Raw genomic sequence first — 10802 nt, 5'->3', positions numbered from 1 at the left:
CTGGTGTTGGATCATGGTGATAGTGACGTCACAATCACATTGGTGATTTTTGTATTGGTCATTGCGTTTCACATTGGATTAAAAAAAAGAATCTTTAGGCAACACTGCGGGCCAGTCTTGGTCAGTTACTTAAGACACAGGAAAATTGATGCATTCATTCATCCAGCAAACATTCTTGAGCATCCATGATTTGTGCTGGCCTACAGTGAAGAAGGCAGTCAGGCAGTCTGGGGGATTACATCTCACCACGGTGCAGCTGGCTCCAAACAGTCTTGTGCAATTATTTGTAGGAGGAGCTGAGCTGACCTTAAACCACAACACTCAGAGAGTGCCTCTGCTGTCTTCCACCCACCCCACCCCAGGGAGAAGAAGGATTGGACGCCAAAGCATCAGGGCTCCCCTTTTCTTGTGCTGAGTTGTAAGTGAAAATGTGTGATGGTCTAGTTATTCAATGTCTCTACATTTTAAAAAAAAAGTGCAGAATGTTATATACATCATAGAAATTATGTGCCAAAAGAAAGCAATGTCAGAATCAAAAAATCTAATTTGCAACCTTTAATATTCCTTCTTTATAACTTGGGCAATAAAATTTGATTACAACCAAGTGTATTGGCAGCCAAAGTTTTAAGGACATGCAAATGTGAACGATTTTCAATCCTCATACATAAGAAAAGAAATGCACTCCCATGTGTACATACACGGAAACCTGTAAGTGAAAACAAAAAAACATTAATTTGCTCCAGAGACACATTATGGCTTGTATCTAGATGATCCCCCAAAGCCTCATGCGGTCATAGATGACTTTTTCAGAGGTGGCTAGATTGTGTGATGCTGAGATTAAGGACTGTGGTTTCTAAACCAGTCCACTGATTGGCTTGGTGTCACTCTAATTCCCATACTCTGGATAAAAGGGGCAGAAAGACACTGGTAAAGTGCCCTTGTTGCTTTTGCTGTCTTTGCCTGCCACTCCTCTTGGAGCCAGCCAACTGTGAACTGAAACCTCTACAAACTGTGTGAGCCAAATGAACCTTTCCTCCCTTAATTTGTGGGTGTTGGGTATTTTGTCTCAGGAGCAAGAAAAGTAACTAAGACAATATGCAAATGTCTTCCAATTAGAAGAGATGGCATTTGAACTTATCTTCAAAAATCACATTTGTACAAATGAAGAAATGGAAGAGTGACCCAAGGACAGAGAGGGCCCTACACGAGCAAGTTAGGGAGTGTATATGTGAAGGCACTAAGTACTGGAGCCCAGATCAGCTTGACACCTCCTAATATGAGTAATTGCACAAGTGTGTGTGCAAACAACTGCATCGCAGATGGAGTGTGTGTGTGAAAGGCAGGGACATCACAGTTTGAATGTGATTTTGTTTCAGATTTATCCTCCAAAGCCACAAAAGCCATAGAGCAGGAGAATGTTGTGATCATGTCTGATCTTCGCTGGTAGTGGGAAGGTGAAAGAGGAAAGCAATTGGAGACAAATTCCAGTGGAGCTGCGGGAAGCTGAGGGTTTGAGTGGGATGTGGTGGGACAAGCAATTAGTGAAGAGAGTAGCTAGGAGTAGGACAAGCAGGCGGCAGTCAACCCTCAGGAGCACTTGGCTTTGGGTGAGCAAGAGCACAGTCACACAGTAGTAGTTTTTTTGCCTCATCTGGAATTTTTCTTTACATGTGTTGAGTACTTCCTAGGTGCCAGACACCACACTGTGTGTTTTACAGGCATGAGCCCACGCTTCACTCTTATCTACCATGTCTTGACCTGCATTACAGTATGTGGGCAGGGAGAGGAGTTGATTCATCTTGTACTTTCTAAAGCAAGCAGCCTTTATGGCGTACATTAAGACCATGTATGACTGTACTGGGAAGGCATTAAAGGACTATTGCATAAATGCTATCTCGTGAATGAAGCTATAAAATTCTCTGAATTGGGCAGCATGGGCAACAAATAGGATGGGCTATGTGAAGAAGAGAGGAATCAAGGATTCCCAGTTTTCTAGTTAATTAGGAGGACATCACTGAAATAGGTAACCAAGAGGACCTGATTCAATGGCTGCATATCATGCTTAGCTTTTCATAGGCTGGCCTTAACATGCTAAGGGTCAACAGGGTTCTAGAAATGAACAAGAACTATAAATTTTCATAGACATCATGTAAACTCTTTGAGTTTCACTTATTGAAAGAGATTCCAAGCGCACAGAAGAAAAACCCTTTTATTCTCGGGATATTTCTAAAGGGGGTGACTGGAGCAAAATGAGGTATCGGAACTTCAATCTGGAGCCTAGGAAAAGTGATGGGAGAAGGAGACTCAAGGGGAAGACTATAGTCAAAGTCAGATTTTGCATAAGAAAATAGAGAGCCAAGATTTTTTAAAAAGTCTAAAGGATAAAATCCAGAAAACTAGTATTAGGAGACCCAAATAAAACCATAATGAACTAACAACAGATTTCTGTTGTCTTTAGGAGAAAAAGCACCTTCCACTTCACTGGAGGAAATCCTTAAGATTTTGCTTCCTGAGGCAGACTATATCTGATTAGATATCTTGCCTACCTTTTCAGTTAAGTTTTAAGATTCATCAAGCTGATTCCTGAGCTATAGATAAATAAGATGCAACTCTCTGAAGACCAAAAATGAGAGGCCCAGAAACTACTATCAGCCATGAAGTTGCCAACAGCCATGTCAGGTACAATACAGGCTTCTGGGAAAGCTAAACAGCACCCCCATGACAAAAATATCAGCTGCAAAGCAAAGTAGAAATTAAAGCTGTGACTCTTCCCAACCAAATTCTCCTCTCATCTAGCACTAGTAGTAGCTAAGATAAACTAAATGTATCTCTGTGCAGTCTCTTCATGACACCAGTTTTAATTTTGACACATTTTTTTCATGTATTCTTCTCTACTTCCCTCAATATGAGAGAGTGGGAAAACTAGGTATAGAAAGTTTTAAATGGCTTCTCAAAACCCATAGCTGGCATGGGTGGAGCTGGGGCCTACCTCAGGGACTCTTACTCTGAAGTTTTACACTTAGGGTTGCCATGGCATCTACCAAAGAGCCACCAACTCTATTAAAAGACTTCTAATGTCTAGCAAAATAGCTGAGAGAGCAGCTGAGGAACCCACAGGGAGGAATCTTAAACCTCTGTAATTTTCATAGGGTTTCAGAATTAGATCCCATTTTAAGAAGAAGATCCCCTGCTTTCCATCCCATTTTTTAACTTAGCAGTTCAGAGCATTACAAAGCAAGAATCCTCTTTGGAGGTTTCCGCCATCTTTGCAGTATACAACCTGAACAACTAGATATAGAAGAGCCAGTCATAAAATGATTGTTAGGAAGAGACATATTTAGATTGACCAATATAACGCTTTAAAAAAAATCTGTTATATTTTCTTAGTTGATTTTTTATTAACTTGAAAAGGGTTATATAAGTGACTTAAAATTATTTATTATGATTAGAAGTGTCCTTTAGGTGGACTACTCTGCACAGTTTTCAGGTTCAAAAACCATTTTTTTATTAAAATGTCTTATAGCTACCCTAGAAAAGGAGTTCTACTAGTGTTCCCCTATTTTAAGATGATATAGACAGAGGAAATCATGCAAATTAGTCAATATCCACAACCTCAATCTTTGGAATACTAATTTATGCAAATGTGGTAACAGTACACCAAAGATCTTCCTCAATCAGACTTTAGATGTTAAAAAACGTATAATCGTTTCCCTGTGTCAGAAAACCACAATCTCTCAAACTCAGATCAGCCCCAAGATTTAAAAGTGCACACTAATTTCTAAAAGCTGCTTACTTTACTATAATATAACTAGTAATGCACAAGAATTTTGTACACGGTTTATTAAAAATAACTGTGGGAGACTTTATTTTTGACTGAGAAGGAATGAAACTTTTGAAAAGATAGCTGCTTATCAAATATGGTACTTCTGAACAGCAACTGTTATAAACCAACCTTGTAAATTCATGAAGGTACATCATTAACAATCATAGCTATTAAAAATGCATTTAGACTTTCCATACAGTTAGCAGACAGAGAATTCGTTGACAGAAATATGTTTGAAATCTGGCCTGGATTTGGTTGGGTAACAAGTTTTATTTTGTCTTCTTGTTTTAAGATGTAAATAGTTCAGCCCATATCGTTGCTAACAATTGTAGTCATAAAACATTAAACAATAACTTTACATAGACATCACTAGTAATTTCATCTTAAAAGTTATAAAAATGTAATCCTAGATAGCATTCAAGATCCTTGCATTTCAAAGCTTATTTCAAAACCCATCACTATTTTGCATTTGCAAACTGCACTAAAGGTATGAATTAGAACCATGTTGTTATACACTAAATATCACATCTTAATTCGATCTTTTGTAAACATAGAATGTTGCCGCTAATAAAATCATGAAGTGGTTCCATAGTTTTAATGTGAAAGTTAAAAATTGAGTAGGTAATGAAGCAACCACCAAGATATTTAAAACAATAAAGTTAACATTACATTGATATAGAAATACCAAGAGTACATAGGAATAATTCACTTTTTAAGAGAAGAAATGACAATTTTTGAAAGTATTTGGATTCACCAACCCAAATAGAGATTTTAAAGACACATAGGAGAGAAGGAAATTGTGTGTGTGTGTGTGTGTGTGTGTGTGTGTGTGTGTGTACCTGAGAGGCAGACAGCAAGAGAATGAGACAGACCATTTGTAATTAGAAAGACAAAAGACTTGCAAAAGTAAGAATGCACTCTGAAAGCATTTTTTAAATCTAAATTTTACTAACAAAGTAGGTAACAGAGAAAATGTACATTCAGTGCTGCTTTCTACATAGAATAGAACCTAAAAGTAAATTCCACCAAAATGAAATCGTAATAACAGTCAATACCTGGTTAGAAATCTGCCTTTGCTTCATGAAGAAAAGCCATATTACAGGAATAAAATAGCAAGCATGCAATATATACACTTTAGAATGTTTAGGAAAGCCACAGTTTCCAAGCACCATATGAACAACAGACTAGTTAACTGGAGATAATATTCTCTACAATCTTTTATTAGGTTGTACTTCAAGTAGTCTATAAATACAAACTTGAATTACTTAAATTTCACTGCACTTTAAGTTGGCTGCTGTCACTATGTCCAAATGTAAACAATAACACAAATTTCCTTAAATTTTTTCATCTGTGGATCTACTTGGGTAAACAAGCAATTAAAATGTATGTAAAAATGTAAGAATTCAGTTCCCTTGTAAATGTGTCTTCGGCCAAAGAGGTTCCAAAAAATAAAGGGGAAAGGCTCCAAATATAATATCCTCTTCTTTTTTTAAATCTTCTTTTGTAATTAAAAGGGAAAAAAAAAGGTGATACAACCACTGGCCTTTGTTGACTTATTAGAACATGTTCATCGCTTCATGCATGCCTCTGCTAGTGTCCTGAATTTAGGTTCCAAATGATCCAAAAACTCAAGCCCATCTTCTTCCAGCCAATCACTACAACACCCTACGGAACCAGCCACCGATCCTCTGCCCTCATAGTTATATGAAAGGACGTAGTCTTCCGCGTGCTTATGGTTGTCATCCTGGTCGCACAGACGGACCTTCTGCCAAGGGGAAAACACAACAGTTTATTATTATTATTTTAAACACCAAAACTTACTGCCATAAAAATAATTGCTTTGATTTACCTTTCATTGTTTAATTTTTAATCAGAGTGTGTCCTCTAATGGGTTCCTATATACAAAAAATGCACATGATTGGTCTGTATCATAAAATCACACTATATATTCAGTATACAGCATGTCTCTAAAAGTCACCCATGTGACAGCAAAAGTATACAAGTGTTCATTTAAGTAATTATTCCTTTTCCCTTTCCAAAGGGTGGCTAAAACTGAAAATACGTCTATCAAAACTGAACCCAAATTGGCTCAGACCTTCCTGGACTGGCATAGCGACACTGCCCGCTTTTGTCATGTGTCTCACACTTCTGGTCTCTAAGGTCAGAGTTGGCACATGACAAATACTGGCACGGAGTCACGAAAGAGTAATTTAAACATTACTATTTCCGGAAGAGTATTATAAAACAAAGAAGATATCAGGGAAAATGAATAACCACTTAAATCTGAACATAACTCAATCTAAATTAAGAAAAAATAATCATTTTCCAATGAATAGGTTCATAATTGAAAACAAAATTCCAAATAAAATAACTGTAATTATTTATGTAAAGTTTAAAAGACATCACAATAGATTTGTACAATACTCAGGGAAACTCACTTCACCGAGTCGGGGCTGGGTGAAATTGTGCCACTCGGAGTAGGTGTAGCGACAGCTGTCCATCTCCGCGTGTCCTCCTCCCCTGCAAGGATCCAGGGTGTGGTGGTGCCCGGCCCCCCGGCAGGAGTCCAGGGTCTGCTGTGCTCCTTTCACCATTTCTATGGTTTCCTGCCCTCCATTTCTGACTCCGGATCCCAAGGTGCCACAGACGCCCTGACCAGGAGCACCCACAAGATGGGTCGTGAAGGCATTTGTGGAATACTGAAATGAAAACCATTTCCACTGACACATATAGAAGGAAACAACAGCAACAACAACATCAAAAAGAAACAGAAGAACGTTGTGCAAATCACACCTTGATTTGTTTTCTGTTCTAACCTCTCTGAAGGCAGACAATTTTGAGTATTTGACTGTTACAATCCCAATACTAAATATAGTTTCTAAAATAAGAAATTTCAGATGTTAGGGGTTGTCACCTGGAGACAAATTGAAAAGTTTAGGTGTTGTACAACTTCAGTTTTTATATCCTTCCTGGACCTCACTACTCAAAATCAGTACTTCTGTCTCACGCGTATTGGCTTTGATAATTTAAATGCATTCCTCTTTACCTGACAACAGCAGAAACTGAAATACTGACCACACTTTTTATTCAGTGTTCAATTCAGTTTCCATCAACTAAAATAAAAAGAATAATGTTGCTATAAAAATCTTAGCTGTCATCACAAATTCCTGCAATCTACGTGCATACAAATCATGAATCAGGCAGGGGAAATATCAAAAGCATCAAAAGTTTTGGCCACTAGGATTCTGCTTTGGGACATTCTACTATAATTTAAAGTTTGTTTGTTTTTTTTTCCAATCCTTTCCTAGATCCATCGTGCTTTTGTCTCCTCATCTTTCCTGCTCTGATCATCAGTTATGCTTTTCATAGGAAATTTGCTTCCACGTAGTGGGCTAGAAAACGTCATAGCAACAGTCAGTCACTTCCTAGAATTGCTGCTTGAGATATTCCACTTCAGGCTCTTTTCTAACCCACAATACAGCCAGAGAGAATCCCTTAAACTTCTTCCCATGATGATCAAAGCTTACAGAGACTTTATTGCTGCTGCCAGAAAAAAATGTAAAACAATTACGCTGGTGATCTGTGACCAATTAAATGCAACATTTTTATAGCACTAGCCACAGTTTTAAGTAGATGTAAAAATAAAAAACAAAACCAGGCTAAATGTTAAAAACATTTGAAGTAGACAGTAATAATGACAGACTAAAAGATTTTGATTGTGAAGGAACACTAGATGAGCAAAGTGAAATATCATGTATCTCCAAGGGAATCAAAATTATTTTCCCAATGCTATGGGATTGGTGATATTTTAATCTTTTTTTTTTTTTTTTTTTTTTGGTACCAGGGATTGAACTCGGATCCTTGCACTTACGAGGCAGGCGGTGACACCACAGAGCTAAATCCCCGGCCCTAGTGATCTAATATTTATTTTAAAAACCTTGCTCAGAAAAGATAATTTTGGAAGGAGTACAATTGGCAACTCACTTGCTGCACTCTGTGTGTGTGCGTGTGTGTGTGTGTGTGTGTGTGTGTAAGGCACTGGAAATGAGCCTAAGGCCTTTATACTGCGTTTAATTCCCAGTTCACTTTTAGTTCTTATTTTGAGACAGGAGCTCTCTGAATTGCCTAAGCTGGGCTTAAACTTTCCATCCTCCTGCCTTAACCTCCCAGGGTGCTGAAAGTACAGGCCCATGCTGCCACACCTAGCTTGTATTCATTTGAAAAACACAGGCATTTTACCATTTTGTCATCTCCAGGAGCTTCAGTGTTGGATACAATCAGGTTCTGCTGGGCTAAATCATCAGGAAGTGCTTTTACATCTCTGGTTGCCCTAGAAGTCACACACACCAATGTAAATAGGACACCTGCAGGGAGAAAGAGTCCAGACTTTACTTAAATCTGTCATCAAATGATGTTAAGTTATGAATTCACAATGATTAATACACAGATAAATCATAAATAAAAGACTGTGTTAAAAGAAAACAGCTTTCTAGAACACAAAGTATGATTTTTTGTGTCAAAGTGGTATTCAGTAGAAAAATCTGGCCTGAACAGATGTGCTATAAATACACAGCACATGCTATTGTTCTACACTGAATTTTATGTCTATGCCAATAAAGACTATGCAGAAGTTCACTCAAAATATTTTAAATATATTTGTGTTTTAAACAGAAAAAAAGCTACATACAAATGATCAGCAGCAGGAAATAGTGTTGATTCTAAGAGTGTATATTGAAAGTTACTTTAAAGGCTAGTACTATATTTGAATTTGAGAAAAAAAAAAAACTTACAAAATAACAACGCTATGCCCAACAGTATTGCGAGGATGGCCCACGTTCCAAGTCTTACTTCGCTGCCGCCAACTCTCTCAATTGAGCGAATATCACACTCTGCCTCGGTAACACAATCACACAGCCTAACAGTCAATGAGTTGATTGTAGACAGGCCGAGTCTATCTGTAACTCGGATGGGAACTATGTATGATCCAAATGGAGGGTCATTCTGGTAAGAAAGACGTGTTGCTGTGTCTGGGAAAATAAAACAACATCAAATGTTACAGTGAGTTACCAGGTAGTAAGCCATATTCCCCTACAGATGGACGTTCTAGTGGGTGGTACAATGGCTGGCACACTGCAAATGTGAGTGGACTATGTAGCTCAAATCTACAGCCACACAACACACCCTGCACATAAAAGTTTGTCTATGCTGCCTCTTAAGAAAAGGTCTCTGGGCTCTTATAACAATATATTTTATCCATTCATAAAGTAGTCCATCCTAGTATAACTAGTAGACTGGCTAAGAGGTTTATTCCTGTCCTATCTTTAAAATATTCAATTATACCATTCGGGGCATATGTCCTTTTATATATGATTCACTACAGGGTAATAATTTGAAATTCTGTATTTCTCTCTTTACATTGTTTTCACATATTGTGCTGAATACATATAAATATCTGGGATTTTCTATAAGAGACCGATCTTGACCACTTAGAAAACACCTGACTTTGAACATATTAGTAGGTCTTGCTGCTAGAACTGTATTTTCTGGTCATAAAGAACATGAGACCAACTGCCTATTTTGTTTTTAACATTAAGGAGGGAAAATATCTGGACCAAGACCAAAAGGCCATTCTGCAAGATCTTGAGTTCAGAGCCAAAAACATAACATGACCTTTAACAGGATGCTACATGTCTACCAGACAGCAATCCTTCTTTCACTTAACTGTCAATGCAAAATTTTAGTTTTCTGTGTTAGGGTTTGAAGCTCTAAATAAAAATTTGAATGTTTAGGGGAAGATATCATTGAGTTAATACTTTAAGAAAAACCATGTTTATGGTCCTATGAGACTAACAAAACCAGAATTTATGATTCACTGTGTTCCACAGTCTGTTTCATTTGCTCCTGAAATAATCCCAAAAAATACATAAGTAAATTAATCCTCAAAAAGAATACACATCATGATCAGATTTACGTAATAAATGGTGGAGCCAGTGCTTGACACTAAGCCTATCTGACTTCCAAGTCTCTTTCAGGTATTTTTTTTAACTTAGTGTTTCCCAGGCTCTTGGATAAATTCAAGGAGCAGTAACTCTAAAATAACAAAGTTTGGACGCATATATAGTTCAATAGTAATGCATGTGTCTACTATACAAGACGTGGGTTAGAGTCCCAGCCCCACAAAAACAAAGAAACAACAACGATTTGACAAACGTACTGCTGCCAAAGTTTTATTTTGCTAAACCAGAACTCTAAAGATTATCACTTCCTATCAACGTTATTTAAAACAATATAGATGGGGAGGGGAGGAGGGGGTGAAGGGAGGGCAGAGGTAAGGGGAAAAAATGAGAATCAAGACTTGCCATGTAAAGGTACATGATCCCAACAATGAATGTAACTGTACTGTATCCCTAAAATGTACCAATAAACTCAATAAAATTAAAAAAAAAAAACAATATAACATCAAATGTGTAGAAGACAAAAAAAATCTAAGAACAGTTGAACCCCACCCTATCACACACACACACACACACACACACACACACACACACACACACAGGAGAATACTGTTTTAAAAAAGCCAAAAATCTTACCAGTTCACAAAACAGGCTTCCACACACAGTACCTTAACTTATTTCTATATGTCCTTGGTTCTTTTCTCTCATTACACTCTCCAGTCACATTCTTTCACAACCTTTCTTTCCTAATTTCCCATAACACGAAGAGAAGCACATTCACTGAAAGCATGGGGTTGCATAACATTTGAGGAATGCACTGAAGAAGTGAGCTGATGTAGGAAGTGATGTAAAGAAAGAAATGAAGTCACCTTCTCTTCCACCATGCTTATGACCATTGATCTCACTAAACTTAAAAATACTGACTGGGGGGACCAGGGATTTAGCTCAGTGGCACTGCACCTGCCTCAAAAGCTCAAGGTTGTGAGTTCAATCCCTGGTACCAAGAAAAAAAAAAAAAAAAAAAA

The 10802-nt window shown here is 37.7% G+C and overlaps 1 protein-coding gene across 4 annotated transcripts in view; it reads right to left on the bottom strand.

The window, feature by feature from the left end:
• Positions 1-3857: 3857 nt before the first annotated feature.
• Dsc2 (desmocollin 2) overlaps positions 3858-10802 on the bottom strand; it is a 25191-nt gene continuing 18246 nt past the window's right edge. For 2 of the 4 annotated variants that reach the window (XM_019210624.2, XM_019210622.2), the window contains exons 12-16: positions 8614-8850; positions 8063-8187; positions 6262-6522; positions 5673-5718; positions 5507-5588 (exon numbers count right to left, since the gene is read on the bottom strand). In XM_019210624.2, coding sequence (XP_019066169.1) covers positions 5683-5718; positions 6262-6522; positions 8063-8187; positions 8614-8850 — 659 coding nt within the window. In that variant the 3' untranslated portion in view covers positions 5507-5588; positions 5673-5682. Of the gene's footprint in view, positions 5589-5672; positions 5719-6261; positions 6523-8062; positions 8188-8613; positions 8851-10802 lie in introns of all 4 variants that reach the window. The other 2 variants (XM_019210623.2, XM_019210621.2) reach the window with 1 other exon arrangement.

The sequence above is a fragment of the Fukomys damarensis genome, unplaced genomic scaffold (genome assembly GCF_012274545.1).
Source record: "Fukomys damarensis isolate Sample0158 unplaced genomic scaffold, DMR_v1.0_HiC HiC_scaffold_30, whole genome shotgun sequence".
NCBI lineage: Eukaryota > Metazoa > Chordata > Mammalia > Rodentia > Bathyergidae > Fukomys > Fukomys damarensis.
Note: the sequence above shows the minus strand (reverse complement) of the source record. Positions and strands in the feature narration are given on the sequence as shown.